A 19,760-nucleotide genomic window follows, 5' to 3' on the forward strand; every position below is an offset into this window, starting at 1 on the left:
GCCTCAACAGCCAGCTATACTAAAAAACAAGAAGTGTCTTGCCCATCCAAACCATAAAATGAGGGAAACTTTCATAAACATGTTCTGCCTGTCAGCACTTGGTATGTTTAGGGGTACAGCGACAAGATACTTCTCACCAGCAAGTTACCCTCTTTCTTGTCTCCATTGGGCGATAAGATTTCCTGCAAAACAATACTGTTTGATTTGCTGCCTCTTCTGTTAACCTAATTCAAGTCTACAAAAAGCATTCACCCTGCAGCCTGTGAAGAGTGTTTCTGTTCATCTGGCAGAGAGGACAGAAGCCTCTTATAATCCTGAGATCCAACAGTATTAGGTGCCTAATCCCAGACCATCAACACCAGCAAGAAAATGAGAGTTCTTTCCCTCCAAATGAAGGAGCTGGGTTTCATACAGGCTCACACATACTCCTCATTCATGCAACAACTGCAAAGGAGTTTCTTCTAGCTACTGTAATTCCAGTTTTCATACAACTCCTTCTATGCTTATATACCATATATGGTGGAGCCCTGTAATTAATTTTTGTCCTGATTCCCCATATATAGTCATTATTTATAAAAGATCTATGAATGGTAAGTTTTAGCATGTACTAAGCTTCCCTTGGTAATATAATCCTGTGGTACTTCTAACAAAATATGAGAAAGATACTCTTCTGACCCGAGTAAACCATATACATGAAAACAAAAATTTAGTGGCAACATAATAAACTTTAAATTCCCTTCTATCAAAGTCTCTGAGTATATATATAGTATATATAACAATCGTGGCTGGGAAGGTACAACAAAAGAAGGAAACAAAATGACAGTCACAAAGGGTGTTTTCTAATTACATCTGAGATTTTGGTTGGAATTCCCCAACAGCTGTAAACAACAAGGGAAACCTCCAAGTTCAACAAGCCAGAGAGTTACCTCTTAGGTTGGCTGCAGTTTATATTCCACCAGAACAATACAGCTGTTTCTCTTTGAAGGAAAACACTGCATTCACTGTTTAAATAGCAAGAAAGCTGTAAACACAGCTTTAAAACAGGCTTATGAAGAAAAGCATAAAAGCATTTTCAGTTAAAAAGACAGATTAACCAAATACTCCTCCTGTAACATCTCTGCAGAAGTCATCGCAATTCTCCATCAAACTCTATTTTTAGGCTACCCAGCAACACCACTGCCAACCCAAAAAGCCAGGTTTGATGTCACAGCATGACCACTTACCAAAACAGTTGTTTCTGTTCAAAAACATCTCTTTTCTGTAACACAGGGGTTTCTTGCATCCAGATTCGCTTCAGGATACACACATGATGCACTCTGTAGAAAGTAACTACCTTCCATAAAGTAACGTGATCAAATATCTAGTACATGTGTCATATTAAGCTGGCAACTACACAGGCACAAACTCCAAGTTATCCAAAGGCAGATTTTGAAGATATTTTTTCCCCATTTCAATTTCTTTCCTTCCCGTGTCTCCTTGCACCTCCCGGTGCCCCATACCGAAAGCCTCACTTGCTGCTTTTCTTGTTCTCAGTTAGACAAGTTTGCCATGCTTCTCCCTGCAACTGTTCTTGAAGTAACAACACATGAAAAACATTTGCAAACTGGGACTTCCAGGCTGAACACCTTTTAGAAGTAGACGCAGCCATTCCTTCAGTAAGCTGGAATGTACGGTCTTGTCCTTTAAGAGAGGCTGTCAGGGAAGTCTGTACAAACCGAGGTACAAAAGTGAGGTACCCCTCACCGACAGTTATGTTGAGCTGCTGTGTCCAGGTGTTAACCTTACATATTGGTAAATCCAAAACCTTTTGACAACAGCTGGACTATAGACCATAGGTAACTTAATGGTAAAGCATTATCCTCTTTCTTAGTCACCTGGGATTCAGTTCCTCCATTATTTTGGGGATGTTTTCATTAGTTAGCTCAGCACAAATTTACAGGAGCACTTCCTTGAAATAAAACCTGAAAGCAATAATGACATCTAATAAAATACCTGACTTTTTCCTACAAATGTTTCTTCCATTACTAGGGGAAAACGATGCCAACTGACTTCATCAGGCTGTGAAGATTAAACCGTTATTTATAATATGCTTCAAAAATAAGAAAGCATAATGTCAATGTTGGTCACATGAGTAAGCAGTGAGTCAATATTCAGCATATTAATTTAATGCATTTGAAGTGCTGGAATGTTTCTGAAGCCTGACAAGCCTGAGCCAGAACAGTTTCATTTATAATTGGAGATCAGCATTAATGAAAGACCTTCCTTAGATCCAGAAGCTGAAGTTCAGAGTCATATGCCACTACCCCCATTTCACTGAATGTCAGCCTACAGAAAAAAAAAAAAACCAAAAAAACACAACACAGCGATGAATGAGCAAGATGAAGAAGCTGTGATTACCTTTTGGGTCAGTATATAAGCAACATGAGATCACTGGTGGCATACTGCAATCTAAAAATGAACCTGAAACCTTGCCAGTCCAACTGACAGATCCATCAGTTTTCTTCTTTCTACAGACAAACTCAGGTGCAGAGACAATGAGCTTTGAATGTTCAGGTAGGTTAGACACCTAAACACTGTTGAGTGTCCCCTACACTTGATAGTTTCCATTATGCTGAATGTGATTTGTATCTAAGACTGCAGACAGCTGTTTCGATTCCTGACCCCAGCACTTTCAGCAACGTCAGCCATTGTTAATACAAATTGGTTTGCCAGAAAACACAAGCCTTAAAAGACAAGTATGTATTTGCAGACACCAGCACTGATCTTGACAAATCTTTGATCTGTTTCCTCCTTCCTCCTCTTCTCTGGATGTAGAGAAGACATCGTTAAAATGAGATGATAAATTTTGCCTGGGAGATTGCCAGGAGATCCAGATCTACTGATTTCATGCAGTACCAGAGTTCACTAAGCGGGTTTAAGGAATAGATACAACTTATTTTCTGCTGTGGGCACTATCAAGTTTTAAATATTTATTTTTCTTTTGCTATCCAACCGCACTCTGCTTCCTTTTGTACAGATCTGTGTCAGTTTGCAATGTTATACGCTTGAAGAACACAGTTCTACAGAGAAGCAGGCTGGAAGGGCAGCACTCCGCCTGCAGTCAGCCAGCAACCCCTCAGTGCGCTCGTGTGACCCAGGACCCCTGCCCGGGCAGGCCCCGAAGGCCGCCCCGCCCCTCCAGCCCCCGGCCCACAGTCCGCTGCCGCCAGCAAGCACAGGCAGGGCAGGACTGGGCTTCGCAGGAAACCCTCCCCTCGGCGCCTCGGGGGACAGAACCCGGGGGACAGAAACCCTCCCCTCAGCGCCTCGGGGGACAGAAACCCTCCCCTCAGCGCCTCGGGGGACAGAACCCGGGGGACAGAAACCCTCCCCTCAGCGCCTCGGGGGACAGAACCCGGGGGACAGAAACCCTCCCCTCAGCGCCTCGGGGGACAGAAACCCTCCCCTCAGCGCCTCGGGGGACAGAACCCGGGGGACAGAAACCGTCCCCTCAGCGCCTCGGGGGACAGAAACCCTCCGAAACCCTCCCCGAGGTGAGGGGACAGAAACCCGCCCCTCGGCACCTCGCGGGGACAGAAACCCTCTGAAACCCTCCCTGAGGTGAGGGAACGAAAGCCGCCCCGAGGCACCCCGGGGGGGACACAAACCCGACCCGAGGCACCTCGGGAGTCGCCTGCCCCTGCCGCGCGCTCCCTGACCACAGACGCTGACGGCTGCGCGAGCCCCTTCCCGCCTTCCCTCAGTCTCCCCCTGCCCCGGGCCTGTCGTCTCTCGCTGTGGGGACCAGCAACCGCTCCGCCGGCCGTGCCCCTGAGGGACCTATTCACCACCGTAATTAAAGGAGGAGCTATGGGCAGCGGTGAGGAGACTGGCCGAACGACCAGCGGCTCGGCTCACCGCTGGCGGGCCCCACTGCCCAAGAGCGGCCCTCAGCCCCGCCAAGACCCGGCCCGGCCCGCCCCGCCGACCGGGGTCCCATTGCCCGGGCCACGCCTACCCGCTCCTGTCGCTATGCCGACAGCCCCCCCTCCCCCCCGCTCCGTTCCATTCATGCCTGGGCCGTACCGCCCCCCACGTCACGTGACGCGGGTCCCGGCGTGCGCTCCCCAGCCGGGCTTCGCCGCCGCTTCCGGGCGGTAGGGCGGGGCGGGGGGGGCGCGCGTGTGAGGGCGCGCGCGGGGGGGCGGGGGCGGCCGCCGCGGCGGCGGCTGAGGGGAGAGGCGCTCCCGTCAACATGGCGGCGCGCGGGGCGGGCAGCGCCTGAGCCCGGCGCCCCTCGGTTCGCGGCCCCCTCCTCCCCCCTCTCCCCCGGCCCGGCCCGGCGCGGCGCGGCCATGGAGAGCGAGGAGGAGCAGCACATGACCACGCTGCTCTGCATGGGCTTCTCGGACGCGGCCGCCATCCGCAAGGCCCTGCGCCTGGCCAAGAACGACATCAACGAGGCCGTGGCGCTGCTTACTAACGAGCGGCCCGGCCTCCACTACGGCGGCTACGAGCCCATGGAGAGCGGGCAGGGCCCGCCGGGCGGGCACGGCTCCCCGGCCGGCGGGCAGGGCCCCCGCGGCGGCGACGGGGACGGCGGCGGCGGCGGCGGTGGCTTCGACCCGCCGCCCGCCTACCACGAAGTGGTGGAGACCGAGGTGAGCTGCGGCCTGGGCCGCCCCCTGTCAGCCTGGGGGCCGCTGGTGCGGGCGGGCGGCGGCGGGGCCTGGCGCTCGGGTGGGTGCCCCGGGGGTCCGGGCTTCGCCGCGGCCGCCTGGGCTGGGTCCCGGGCTGCGCGCCGCGGCTTTGCCTTGCGATCGCTGCGAGGTGGAGGGCACCCGGGCTTTCCCTTGGCATTCCAGGAATGCGGGGCTGCCGTCGGGTGTTTTTTTCCCCCTCTGCCCTTTTTGTGCCTGCTTGCATAATCCGACTGACTAATGACCGTACTTTTTTCTAACTGTTCGCACAACGTGAGGGAAAGTGCGGTCTGGGTGTTACTTTACAGACGGTTTTACTTGGGTAAGCTACGCATAAATTCTGAAATAGGAATGCAGTGAGCTCGGATATTTTCAAAACAAAGGCTTTAACTCATACCTTAAATTATAGCTGTGTTCTAAAATAGACCTGAAGTAGGTGAGGTGCTGGAAAACACCGGCCTCTCCCCGATTCTCTCCTTCCTCGTCTGCATTTTTCTCTTCCCCCCTTTTCGACAGCTCTGAACTGCTCAGCCAGCAGATACACTCGTGGTGCTTTTCCTGCCGCCTAGAACAGCCTTGTAGCGCTGCCTGTAAAGCCTTTTCCTCCTCCAGGTCTTTTTTTCTAAAACTTCCCACAGTGCTCATATGAAAAGAGCTAAAGGCTATGGAACTCGTGGGGATGAGAACTGAAGAACAGCCCTGCCGGGCGGTACCAGAGGGCCACCTTGCATGGTCTCTTGTCTCAAGAAGTGGGCGATGGATAGCAGACACCTAAACGTGTGAATAAAACCAGGGAAGCTAGTGTACCCTCCCAGGATTCAGTGAACAGTATCCTGAAGATTTCCAGTGCCAGAAGTGGTATCTTTCTGTGTACAGTTGTGTATGTATCTATAAATATGTACAAAGAATACACGTGTGTATCTTCCTGTACATAGCCACGCTTGCGCAGATCACCCATATCTGTAGCCTCGGTATATTGAAGTCCAATCTTGCAGAATAAAGATACATGATCCTGTTCGCTGAATTAACTGGTTTAGATCCTTAGCTCCTATAGGCTGATGATGTATGTTTGTGGGGTAAGGTGATTTGTGGAATGGCATGTGTGCTGTGCAGAAGAGGAGTCGCTGTTTAACTTCACTGGTGGAAGCAATAGGGAACTGGTTTCTAACTTTTGTCTTTAAGAGTTGGGGGTGAAAGAGAGTTCTCCTTGTTTGCATTCAGATCTCTGTAGCCACCAAGAGGGTGGATTTTCCTATCAGATATGGTGTTGGTTGGGACAATCTGGGTTGTCAGTATGACATTTCAAGAGAAGCTGTCAGTGTAAACTCCAGAGAAGCACTTTTTTCCCCCCTCTTGTTCCTATGACAGATGACACTTTGACAACTCTAAGAGGACTTTTCTCCCTGTTATTTCAGCTTGTATGTCTGATCAAACTTACACTTCATGGTTTCCTTTGCCACTCATGTTCTTGTTTGTTTTTACTTGTGTTCTTGTTAACCCACAGGAGGGAAACCAAAACATTTCAATGTAGGCAAATGACTGCACAAAGTAGACATTTCAGAAGGATTGCAGTATCTCGTTACTTGAAACTTTATATAAATTCAGACCTCAATTTTGTAATTGGCTTCATTTCCATATGAGCATCTGTCAACTGCACATGTATGCAAAGCAGTATTTTTGTAATGTGAGGGTTATACCTGCAAAACTCTTTTAAGACTTGGGATTGTTGCCTGTGCTTATTTGTCTCATGTTGCAGTACAACCTAGCAGCTTTTGACATGTATTTTGTAAAAGGGAAAAATTATATATGAGCAGTTCTTGGGTTTTTTTATTCTTCAAATATAATTTAGAACTACATTTAATAAATACAGCTATTACTTAGGTGGTTAATCAGTAAGTAGCTTTCTACTCAGCACAAGCTTATGACATATGAAGCTGTACAGAAAGGCATTGCACTAATAGCTGTATTATTCTTTGTAGTCATATACATTATGTTGAAACATATTGTACGCCGTACTATCTTGTGATAATTCAGATGTTGTTTCTGGTTTTTTCCCTCTCAGTATCATCTCTCTTTCTAACAACTCTTAAGAGTGTGTATTCCCCCTCATCATAATATCAGTTTTAACTTTTATTTAGTGGGGAGGTAGTGGCATGTTAAGTTTTCGGTTTATTTTTGGATTTTATGTATCAGCAATGTACATGAACATATAGATCAAAAGAGCACAATTAATAGAAATTTTCCCTTAAATAAAATTTTCTGGTCTAGTAATCTTCTTCATGAACAAAAGACAGGATTAGATTTTTTTTACCTTAAAAATAACAGGAAAGCTGTAGTCATTCTCAAAGACGTGTGTGTAACAGGTCTGTACTTCCTATTTACATTCCTTTTTTTTGGCTGAGTACAGTTACCATGCATATAAGAATAGATTTATGAAAGATTAAACATTTTACATTTTCCCTAATCAGTAATGAATCTATTATGTTTGCATATGCTTATTTGGTTTCTATTACATAATGTTAGAATCTGTTCTGTTCAGTAAGGGTGTTGATCAAAGAAAGAGTTGTCTGTTGGTTTTCTTTGAGAATAACACAGCAACTAGATATATAGCATACTAGTAAAGATGTGTTTTCTTTAGATAAGGTGGCAAAACCAGCGTGAGTCCTCTTTCAGTGGTCCAGACTGCTCATCTTCAGGGGTGCCTGGAGGCATTACAGAAGCCTGAATTTGGAATAATTGGCCCAGCAGCAAGACAGCTGCTATGAGCTCACCTGACATGTGCCCTGTGCTTTCTGTGTGAGACCTGAGATGAAGCTGTACATAAATTCATTTTCACAAGGGCTAAAACTTCGGTTCCAGCAGGCTAATGTCTTCCAAAGAGTGTGCAGCTGATTCAATTTTAAGTTAATAGCTGTGGTGCACTTGTGGAGTTGATACTGTTAGCATGACCATGCTTAACTCATTAAAAGAAAAAGGGCAGGCAAACTTGAAAGTACAAAGGGGGCTTAACATTCGTTTGTGCAGCCTTCCTGAAATATCAAGAAGTTCAGTTTTAGGTTCACAGCTGGTTTCAAGTTCTACCCTGTGTAGTACCAAACCACTTTGACAGGCTGAGATCACCTGCTTTTGCAAAAGGTAACTTTGCCTGTTTGACATAACTGCTGTTTATGTCTGTTGGCTGAAGTAAATCTGGTAAGTGCATTTTGGCAAGAATCTGTGTTTATTCCTTAGGCAACATACAGACTTCTACGGTGTGATTCTTTGCTGAGTGGTGGGAGTGGAAAGATAGTATACTCATCTTTTCATATGACTGACAGATAAGCTGATGAACTGCCACTAAATCTTTATAATTTAAGATAAGACTATAAATGAATGTGATGACAATGTCAGTGTGTCCATGAATTGCCATGAGTGCCACAAGTGCTGACTTTCACCAGTTGGGGAGTAATAGGATGGAGATGAGCAGGCTAAAATTAATGCGGGGGTTGTGACCAGAGAACTTAAAATTGTGGTAAGGGATAGGAACCCACTTACACTAAAAGTATGGAACATGTAACAATGGTTTGTATAACCTTTACTTAAATAATTTTGATTTGTTTTTAAACAGCTTCTGAGAGTCATTACTATGACCCTTTGGGTAAATTGTGATGAACAGATTATATTACCTTCTGGCTATTCCTGTCTCCTTTGGCATGTGCTCTTTTGACTTCTTTTTTTTTTTTTTTTTTTAAGTTGAACTGGATCAAAAGCTCATATACGCCACATTTTAGTAGAGAAGGTTTATAATAAAACTTGTCCAGGGTTGCTTTTGAGGTGGTGTTTGATTTCAGAGAAGGAGGTTTTGCAAAAGAAACAGGACAGCAACTGTAGTAACAGTGCCAGGAACATTCTCACTAGTCATGCTGCAGAACTATTGTGTTCAAAGCCCTATCTCTCCACATTATTAGCGCTCAGTACTGAAAGCAGTTCTACCACAGATGCGATTCGTCATGGTGGGTGTGTAACTTAACCTCTGTTTTAGCTTGTGAAGTTTTTTGATCCTTGAATGGAAGGAGCTGTATTTATTTAAAGACAAAACTGGTATTTAGCCTTCAAGCAAATGAGATGGATTTCATGCTGTAATTTTATAAATTTAAAGTCAATCTCCTGTCTTGTAAGTAGTGTTGAGCTTTGCAAAAGTGAGTATTTCTGGCATTCTCATGTGGAAGTTTTACAGTGTGGCTTGTCTAGGAATTGGCCTTGTAAAACAATTAAGCAATCAAATAAAGCTCTGTGGTGGATTCTGGCATTGAGTCCCTGGCTGGATGCCATCAGAATGTCAAGTGGAATTAGTATTTTAGCACTCCTGGTTTTCAGCATCGCTGTTTTCCAAAATTAGTGCCCCTGGTGTAGCACCTCTTTTTAGATTCTAGTTAAGTTAATGATTTCTTGGATTTTGAAAGGAAATACCCTGGTTTTCATTCTTGATATAACACAGACTAACAGAGATGCTACATGAAGCTAAAGAAAATAGGGGCAATACTGAGAGGTGCAGTTGGTTAATTTTAAATGTAAGCTTTGTTTCAAATAACTTATGAACTCATTGCCATGTAATTGTTAGAGTAAGCTTTGGATTGAGACAAGCACTTTATAATTCCTGTTTCACCAGTGAAGGTGATGCCTTTGGGGTCAGTGGAGGTAGGACACAACTCTGTATAGCCAACTTCTCAGCTGGGCAGGAAGTGTCTTTGGTATAATGTTCTCTGGAGGCATTTTCTGGTCATCTTCCCAGTTTACAGTGCTATTCTGTGGCAGCTGTTTAATAAGGAAGTGAAATACTGAGGAAGAATGAGAATAAAAACAAATTAGCCAGTGTTAGAAGTTAATTCCAGCAAATCATTTGGATTGCTTTTGGATTAAGGAACAGTAGCTCTTTGTATGAGAAGGGCAAAGATAGAGAGGAAGTGCCTGTTTCTTTTGTAAGCTCTTATTTTGGGAAAAAAACCCCCACCCATGTATTTGTGCTGCCATAGGAATAGTCTTTGGTATGTATGTTTCAGTTATGCTTCACGGGCCAAATTAAAATTAATTAAAAAAAGCCAGTGTGTTTCTTGCCGCTTGATCTTCCTCCTCACTGCTTTACACCAGTTCTGGCTTCTCTTGTTCTGATGCCCAGTGGGGCATTTAAAGACTTTTCATATGAGTTAATAACAGTTTTGTAATTATACATTGTAGAACTTGATGTCAAACTTTTTGTCAGCTGCTTTGTCAGTTCTAGTTTCTGTCTCGCTATACATCAGTATGCATCCATAGAATAGAAGAGCGTTTAGCCGTGTTACTGAATTAATTCTCCCTTCCAGAGCCTGACCTTTGGTCACTAAAATGTTAAATACTTTAGTGTTTCTGCATCACTTCTCTATTAATGCCTGATGTTTTGGCACAGGGAGATAGAAGTATTGACCTAAAATTAAGTACTGAAATAATAAACATTTGTGATTCATTGTTTTATTGTATTAAAGCACAATGTTTATCTGATACCGCACAAAGTTATTTTGAGTTATTTGGAAATAAGCATGGGGTTTTGTGCTTATGAAAACTCAAGGGTTGGGAGGAATTTCGGTATCAACTCTGGCTTTTGTAGTTACACTAACAGAGTAAGTTTTTTAAGTATATCCACAGACAATACTGAAAACACATGCAAGATAAGTGTGTGTTTTCCTTGGTTCCTTATGAATGGCATTCTTAACAGTGCTTTCCATGACCTTTCCCTCGCCTACAACTAGTTATCAAAGATACATTGCCAAAAGTGGTTGTAACAAATCTGTCTGCTGCAGATTTTGCTGAATACTATGGTAACAGTAATATAAAAGAGCATATACTCCTTTTATTTTAGGTTAAATTGATCTTTTCATTCAAATGTGATTTTTTTTTTTTTTTTTCCAGAGCCTTGATTATTTTGTTTTGTTGTAGTGCTTAGTACTGTGTTTACCTCTGAGCAACTAGCCAAGTACATTGGGGAATATTGCTTAGTAACATTGCACCATTATCAGGGAGACCAGTATAAGCAATGTTTTTAATCCTGGTTAATGTCTAGCTTTACTGAATGTATTTTTATTTTTAAAATTCCTGTTGTGTTCTTAGGCCCAGTCTTACACAGTTCTTGGTTGTGAGAGGTGGAGTGGCAGGGAGCCACAAGGGTTTGTAGTTGAATTGTTGTAATCCCTTACAACTACTACCATGCATTCATTGTAGTGCACTTGTACTCCTCTCAGTTAAGATCAGTGTCCAAAACTTTGAGAGAACATTCACCAGATAAATATGAGTTTTCTTAGGATATCTTCGTGGTGAGGTGAGTCCAAATCGGCTTCAGTTAGGTGGAGTCTGTAACATAAGATTTATTTTCCTGTAGTGATAGACTGGTCTCAGTCCTTATTATCATGATGAAATACTAATATTTTTTCTTATTGCAAGGCCACATGTACTTCTGTGAAGCAGTGCATAGTAAAAATTTGATCTAAATACCTTAATTTCTATGTAAAAAGAATCAAACAAAAAAATCTATGTGTCTCCCTTAGTGGAATGTAAATAACAAAAAGCACTTCTAGCTATATTCAGAAGTTTTGCATGCAGAGTTTTTTTCCTGGGGATGAAAATGCAAGAGGACAGTGCTGTATCTGTTTAGGACTTCAAACAGTTAAAAACTGTTACTATACTTTGCAAATAAATGTCTGATTGTCAGTAAAATGTTTGGGAAATCACAGTGGGTTTTCTTATTGCTAAATAAGAAACGTGGAAATTCTATGTATGACACTATTTTCTGAGGCTTACTAATATTGTCATATTCGTAACAGGATACCAAGCTTGCTCCTAGTCATGTGGGTTAAAAGAGTTTGATCTGATGGCAAGAAAAGGCAACTGGGAAATACTTCTCAATTTTGGCCACACCTGCCACATAACGTGAGTTTAAAGAAATTCTTTAAGCTCATGGAGTACCAGTTTATAAAAAGCAAGTAGGTTACAGGTATGGAAAATATAACAATATTTTTTAAAAACATTCAGTGGCATGCTTGGTGTGTTCAAGCGTAAGTGCAAGGTGGTAGTTTTGATTTATTTGAAAGCTTTTTAATTCTTACCCCTGTGAGTGTGTTCTAGGTAACAGAATAGCCTCCTTTTAGGATTTAATTAAAAGAAAAAAAGAATTGACATCCAGGCATGCAAGTAAAAGATGCTTTAATCTGTAGTCTGGCAGGTGGACAGACTGTCAAGTCATGACTTCAGGATTCATAGCTTCTCCCGCAGATTGATGGACGTAATAGATGAGAGAGCAGAGAAGGGCTCTGTCTGTTTTTATGGGTATGTGATGTATTTCTCTTACCTTGCCTCCACCTGAGCATCTTGCAGTACTTTGCACCATTTGCTAGTGTCTGCATCAGCGTGCTGTGACAGAGGGAAGTATTACTGTTGTCACGTTACAGCTGGGGAAGCTGAAGCATTGAAAAATTGATTTCCTTGTTATTGCTCAGTATATCTGTGATAAAAACTGAAAGGTGGACCTAGAACTCTTAGCTTCTAATTCTGGCTTTAAGCATTATTTTTTCATTATTGCTTTGCAGAGCAATTATGTTTGGTCCAGTTTACAGGTGCATAGTAATAAAATACGGTTTCTTCTTTTTTTTAACAATACAGTGAAGCATCAGAAATCTGTTTTCTTGACTATAAATGCTGGTCATTTTGTGAAAATTATTTATTAGGATGAGGTGAAGGCAGCTGGTCTGCTGGTGTCTTAGAAAGTGTGATCCTATTGCTTGTTTAAAGAAACATGACTTTGGGGGTTCTGTTTCATAAGTTATACTAGATTCAAGAGCACATAATGTGATTTAGCTCTGGTGATAATAAATTCTGTTAGTAGCCTTCTATCAAAATCATATTAACAAATTTAAATCATAATTTGACTGTAATTTCATTACTAAGACTGCCAATTAGCATCAAAACACTTTCTTAAACTCCTAGTTATTTTATGTGAAGTGACCAGACTGGTGTGGTAAATGTCAGCAGCTTTAGTTAAACAGTGTTTGATGAGTTAATCAGCTGAACACTGCAGGAATACATTTTGAAGCTTTGAACTATGACCTTTTCGCAATTAAAGTTAATTCATATTTTACTTTTTGTGTGAGGGCTCATCTTTGTTTTGTGTTAGTTTTACGTGGAAGGTTTTACACTACAGATTCAAAAATGCTTTATTGATCAGATATTAAACAATTTTTGTTTATTCAGCCTTGCAAACAGCTCTGGGAGGTGCCAGGTCCCTGGAGTGAGAATCTTGAGTCAGTGCTTGAGACGGTTCATGTGAGGCTATTTCTTTTGGGAGCCTGTGTGTGTATGTTTAGACATAACTGCATTTTCTTACTTTGAAAATAAGCCAAGAGTCAATACTGTTCGAATGGGGGGATATTTAGGGCTTTTGTGTAATAAGAGATACATCAGAGGGCATGCAAAATTATGTTAAAGGTCTGTCAGCTGCAGAAGGGAGAATAGTCGCAGGATGTGTGATGTGCACCATGATTTCCTATCTCAGAAAATGGTCGATTCGTACAGACTTCTAGGCAGTTTATCTTTGGATGACCAGTTGGCCACCAGGAATAGTGGTTTTTTTGCTTTTTACTATTCTATTATTGGAGAATATCCCTACAAATCCCTAACATGTCAGGTGCCAGTCCAGTATTAAGTCTTTTCATCCAGAATTGCATAGTCCTGATGTAGGTCATCATCAACTGGCAGACAGCATTCTTAAGTCATCTATTTGAGGGGAAGGAGGTGGTTTCTCTGTATATTTAATAAAATTAAAAAAAAAAACCAACCAAAACAAAACACAAAAGAAACAGAAACCCCCAAACAAACAAAAAAACCCACAACAAACCACCTAACATGTAATTCCCCAGAGACCCAGAAAACCACTTTTCTGGGAGGCTGACATGGCCCTGTGTACTATTTACTTTCATGCATAGCATACTCTTTCTGCAAAAGCTTGGTTTCACCTGTGGACCCATGTCAGTAGAGTGGGTAGTGACAATTCCTAGCTCCTCAGTTAGGAAGTGTTAATCGTGGCTGTCTGTTCAGAACTGTGCTGCATTTACAAATGTCAACAGAGCAAGTAAGTTCTGCAGCCCGTGTGGGTTAGTGAGCCAATGCAAAATTGTGCAAGAGCTGAGCTGACATTGCACCTTGCTACAGCTGCTAGCTGCTGTTAATAAACCCCTCGCTTTAAAGAGCAATAAACAAATCAATTTAAAAATTGGATGGTGGGCAGTTTGGGTTTTTTCTTGCACAGAAGGACACTAATTATAAAAGAGCAGCAATAAGTCTTTAAAGAGACTGTTACTCATACTAGGTATATTCTAAGAAACAAGACTCATTCTGCAGTAATACAAACTGAGCATAGCAGTAATCTCCAAGAAATGCAGGGTATTAAATTTAGTAAATGTTTGAAGGGGAATTTGAGTTTTAAACTACCTGGGCATTTATTTGAGACTGTTGCAGGCTTCACCGTAGCTGTGATAGTTCTAAAATTAATAAATAATTTAATTTGGTACTTTCTGGGCAGGGTTTCAGTAGCAGAAAACTGACGAGCAAGAAGACTTGCTGTCTCTAGTGCTATGTACCAAAGATACGCTCCTTCAGTGCAAACAGTTCCCATTGTTACTAAGGCAGTATTCCCAGTACTGCACCCATTGTTATTTCTTGTGTAACGAAAAAAATAATTTTTTAAAAAATCTTTTCACTACATTGTTGGTAGATGCCATCCAGCAACAGGCCAGACGTGTCCTTAGTGCAATTTAATATAATGCCTTATTTGTGGAAGCTAAATGTACAGTGAAGAACATATGTTACTTCACTCTTCCCTTACGAATTTCTGTGTTACAGATACTGGCAATCGCTTGTGTCAAAAGAAGTAAATAAAGAGCAGCGTTGCTTAGATGCAGATGGGGAAGCAGAACAAGTGGAGCTTTTCAGCAGCAGTTTAAGGTCTGCGCTGCTATTAGACGGCACCTCTTGAAACTCTCCGTTGCTAACACTACTTTTATTGAACACGGACAGTTTCCTCCAAGGAATGGAGCGAGGGTAGCTCAGTTGCTGTAATCATCTGTTGCAATGTTGCTTTCCTTTGCTACAAGTCTGGGCTGAACTGAAATTGCTGAACAGGTAGCAGTTGGGTGTTTATATTGTACTCCTACCTTTATTAGACTAATCACTGTATCCTGTACTCTTGCTGTAAGGGTTTTCTTTGTAACTGCACACTTATTTTCCACAGGAAGTGGTTTTGTGTTCTGGATGGGTGTGCTTTACAAAAGTTGTGAACCTAACTGTTGTTTGTTTACTTAGTACAACAGGATATTTCCTAGAAAACTTTTGCTTTCGGTGTCTTTTCATTTAAACCTTTAGGCATATCTTCTCCAAAACTTGAAGTATTTAAACAGGGCATGGTTTGCTAATTACATTAGACTTCCATGCACAGTACTGGATCAAATGACAACAGTTTCAGAAGTTGATATTCAGGTCAGTTAAAGTACAACTTCCCATAATGGCAGACTTAGGACTGAATGTGTGGTGGAGGTTTGGGGAAAGGTAGCACCTTACTTCCCAAACACTGACATGTTTGGTTTTTTTTCTGAGCACGATTTTGTGTTCCATTCCTATAAACTTTACTGCTGCTTTCCAGAACATTTAGTAAGTCCAGCCACTGTTTGCTATTTTCACCTGCACCATTGAACTTTAAAGGGTACGCTCTGTACAATTGCTGTTTCCTTGGCTTAATATTTTTGAGCCATTATGGAAGTGAATATGACATATTTATTTTTTAATAAACAGGTCTAATCCTGCAAATAGCAAGTGTAGTGAGAGAGCTGGAAGCACACTTGTCTGCATGCGTTTATTTCATTCTTTGTATACCATACCCTCCTGAGTTCAGGTCTTTCTTTTGGTTTATTCCTTTCTGTTTGTTCCTTTTCTGTTCCTGACCCTGGTTTGGTTTCCCCCACACACACACTCTTGTACGTGTTTCCTACTTGCCCTTCCTCCCTACATGTCTCTGTCTTCTCTCTCAGGGGGACCTTGTTACCATCACTGCACTTGTGTTTGCCTCTGACAGTTGGTCCTGGTTGCTGCCTGGCCTGATCCCAACACTGCCCTTTCCCCTGCTTGAGTTGTCTGCTCATGTGAAGGCAGGGAAAGTTAGTCCATGTGAACTCGTTGACACATTGGGTAGCTGGTGTCTATGTGAGGTTAAAAAATAAACAAAAGAAAACAAATGGATCACTTGTTTACTCTTTCATTTGGTACTGCTGAGGCAGTTACCTCATATGGCACTTGGCAAGGAACGTGGGACTAATTCTGTGTTCTGCCTGTACACAGAAATAGCTAGTGGCACTAGCAAGGAAGCCTTGAAAGCTTAGCTGCAGACATGTGCTAGCTTTTTCCCTGTTTGCCTTCCAGAATATTTTCCAGTAACTCATTTTGACTTCAAGAGAAGGATGATTGTAGTTTCTTGTTGGGCAACTATATTTGAGAGAGATATTTTTCTTTATAGATAATTAGCTAGTAAAAACAAAATAATCCTGAGGTACTGAATTAGTGTCTTGTGTTTCTTAACGTGATAAGGTGAGAGGATGATGAAATTGCCCCCCCTTAGAATAAATTCTACAGCAGTTGTTGAACAGAGGATTAATATGCAGTTTTATGAAGATCGAGTTTTGTACCCTACAGTCTCACAGGGGCTGGAAGTGCTTATCACTTGGCTGTAGGATCTGACATGCTAAGGAACAAGATTTGCCACTTAGATAGGCAATTAGTTAGCAATTAGTTATGTAAACATGGTAGTTATCACCTACATGAAATACATAAAGGTATGTAATCCCTTCAATTGAAATGGAAATACTAAGTTCTGCTTTGAAAAACACAAGCAGCCTCAGGGTTGTTGAGAATTTGACATGCTTGTTACAAGCACAGCTGCTTTTTCTGAAGGTACTAAATCTTTTAAAGTGTCTAGGATAGAGATAAAAATTGTTTTGCTTGAACTTCCTTTTTATTCACAGAAAAATGATGAAAATGGAAATTGCTCTGGTGAAGGTATTGAGTTTCCAACAACTAACTTGTATGAACTGGAGAGCAGAGTTTTAACAGATCACTGGTCCATACCCTATAAGCGGGAAGAATCTCTAGGCAAGTGCCTAATTGCATCCACCTACCTAGCAAGACTAGGTAAGTTCTGTTTCTAGAAGTACAAGGATTATCTGTTCAAAGGATTTCATAGACATTATGATGGGCGGTTATCTCTTTCATATGAATCTTGCAGTTGTTTACTTAGCACCATGCAGAATGATCACATCTCTGTGAAAGTGGTTTAACATTGAATATTCTGCCCAATGCTCTAAAAAGAATGTTGGTATCTTTTTTTTTTCCTCTAAAGTAATTTGTTTACTTAAGCTTTTTAAAAAAGTGGAGCACATGTTTCTTTATGTTCTACTGATTGTAGGAATTACGGTTTTTCAGAGCTGAATTACTGACAGTTTTTCTCATTGTGCTCGTTATTTTCCATTAGTAAAAACAAGCTGTCATCTAAATCCATGCTGTAGCATGCTTGTATAACTGGTTGTTTTTCCCCAGTGAAATGCTTATACTGCATTAGACCTGAATTTGACTTTTCTGTATTCAGTATTTGGCTGGGGTTAATAGTGTTATGGAGGCATCGTGCCCAACAACTGGTATATAATGAATGCAAGACAGCTTTTCCATCATGCCTGATGGCAGACTAAAGGGATATTATAATCTGTTGGAAAAAATGGAAGTTGTTAGGTTGTTCTGGGTTGCTCCTTTGTTTCTAACCTGTGTTAAAAAGCTGTACTTGGATTTGGTTTTGGGTGGAGGCTGTGAAGCATTAGCAATGATCTGAAGTTGGTATGAGTAGTAAACTTTGAAGGGAGAAATGCTTACAGTGCTAATAATGCTTGAATAAGTTGTATAAGGTGGAACATTGGGAAACTTCTTAATTCTAGAAGGCAGGTTCTCTTGACTCACATTTTGTGCCTGAAAAAGCATGCTATTTACAAATAAACAGTAGCACTTTATTACTGCTGGTTTTGATTGGTGTTCCCAAAAACTTGCAAAGAGCTCCCTGAGGTAATCTTTGAAAATATTTTTTAAAAAATACTTTTCTAAAAAAAATTACTCTCCTTTCTCTAAAGGTCTTTCTGATTCTGATGAGAACTGCAAAAGATTTATGGACAGATGCATGCCTGAAGCATTTAAAAAGGTAAGTACATGCAGTAGGCCAATTCAGTGTTCCTTTGTGGTGTTCACGGTGAAAATAGTGTCTTGTAATCCAGACTTCAGAAACTATGGTAACTAGTGAGTGTATTAATAGATTAAAATCATACTCAAGTTATTTTTCTAGATTAATATCATACATAGACTGAGATTAAAATCATACAAAGGCCCAGCTCTGCAACTCTGGCCAATTCTGGCATGCAGCTTTTGTATTCTTTTTTTTTTGTACCCACTTTAAATTAAGAGCTCTGTAGTAATTAGTGAAGCCTAAAGACAGGTTTAAAGACCCTTGGATACAGCCATTAGCAAGTTCAAAATCAGATTTCTTTTAACTATTTTTTTTGCTGCTGCTTCTTTGGAAGGCTGTTAAATTCTTTCTTACCTCTTTTCACTATCTGTTTAGAATTTGTATTTCCCCTCAGTGTTTAATGCCCAATGTGCCTTTGGCTGTCCTTCTCTGGGTTGTTGTGAGTTTTTTCTACAGAGCTCCCTAAAACCAATTTATTTCCCGCTATTCCATTTTGAAAACTGCCTGAATTTCTTGCTCAGGGTTTAAATGATATGAATAATGACATATATACACCTTTTAAAAAGTTACTCAGTCCTAATCTTAAAATAGTGAGATTGTAAGTATATTTAAGGAATATAGAAACTTAAGGAAAAAATTCTTTTTCCATTTAGCTGTTAAAGTACATACAGTGCTTTTAAAGCACTTGATATTTTTTGCATGTTAAATAGTGTAGATTGCTCCTCCAGAAGGATAATCTGTAGAAATCTAAATTTTAGAATGTTCTGAATTTACAACTTGCTGAAATATTTGCAAGAAACTCTACAGTACAAAACTTAATTTTATTTAAAGTATTAAGCTTTTTAACTGCTGATGTTCAGACACAGCTAGCAGAAATTAAATTAAATTTGCAGATGGAAGATTAATGTCCTTTATAAACTACAACAGACTAGATTTAAAGATAAAGGTTCTTTAAATGTTTCCACATGTCCCACATGTAGGTGGGAAAGCAGCATTAAATACCTCTCTCTTCACAGCACATGTTTTTTGTTTTCCAGTAGAAATGGCTTGAAAAGTGTGAATTGGTAAATGGTTATTACAGCTGAATCAATGCAGCTTTGTGATACACCTACTTGAAGATTTAGTACCTGTGTGTTCAATCTGCAAACAAATTAGTTTCATATTAGTTGTTCTTTGCAAAGGTTACAGTCTTTACTAGTGCATGGGAATGGAAAACAGTTTGCTTTGATAAATCACGGCTTATAACAGAAAATAAAATGTAAGGTGTTCTTCAGTGAAATTACAAATTTAATTAGTTCTTAAGCCTTTAGTGCAGGGAGAGCATCTGGTAAACATGCCAGACAGTGATTAGTACACTCTAAGGAAACATTTGCTCTGAAAACAGTCTCAGGGGTTGATAAATTTCTCATGTTTTGTGATCGTGCTTAAACGTCAAAATACTACTTTTTATTTTTTTTTTTTTTTTTTAGCTGTTGACATCCAGTGCTGTTCACAAATGGGGAACTGAAATCCATGAAGGAATATACAACATGCTTATGTTGCTAGTGGACCTGGTTGCAGAAAGAGTAAAACAAGATCCTATTCCTGTGGGCCTGCTCAGTGTACTTACAATGGTATTTGACTTTACGATGCAGTTTCTAATATTTGGGTATTTGGCATTTCCTATTTAGGCTGCTGATGCTTTTTCTATTTAAGTTCTAGTGTATTGTGTTAAAATCTGCAGCCATTGTTGCTGCAGTTTGTTAACATCCAGT

At 41.2% G+C, this 19,760-nt stretch overlaps 1 protein-coding gene across 1 annotated transcript in view; it reads left to right on the forward strand.

Moving 5' to 3' along the window:
- The first annotated feature begins 4,197 nt into the window (after positions 1–4,197).
- USP24 (ubiquitin specific peptidase 24) overlaps positions 4,198–19,760 on the forward strand; it is a 65,850-nt gene continuing 50,287 nt past the window's right edge. The window contains exons 1-4 of the mRNA XM_037403649.1: positions 4,198–4,640; positions 16,748–16,913; positions 17,897–17,964; positions 19,476–19,619. Coding sequence (XP_037259546.1) covers positions 4,335–4,640; positions 16,748–16,913; positions 17,897–17,964; positions 19,476–19,619 — 684 coding nt within the window. The 5' untranslated portion in view covers positions 4,198–4,334. The remainder of the gene's footprint in view (positions 4,641–16,747; positions 16,914–17,896; positions 17,965–19,475; positions 19,620–19,760) is intronic.

This window comes from Falco rusticolus, chromosome 11, assembly GCF_015220075.1.
Source record: "Falco rusticolus isolate bFalRus1 chromosome 11, bFalRus1.pri, whole genome shotgun sequence".
Taxonomy (NCBI): domain Eukaryota; kingdom Metazoa; phylum Chordata; class Aves; order Falconiformes; family Falconidae; genus Falco; species Falco rusticolus.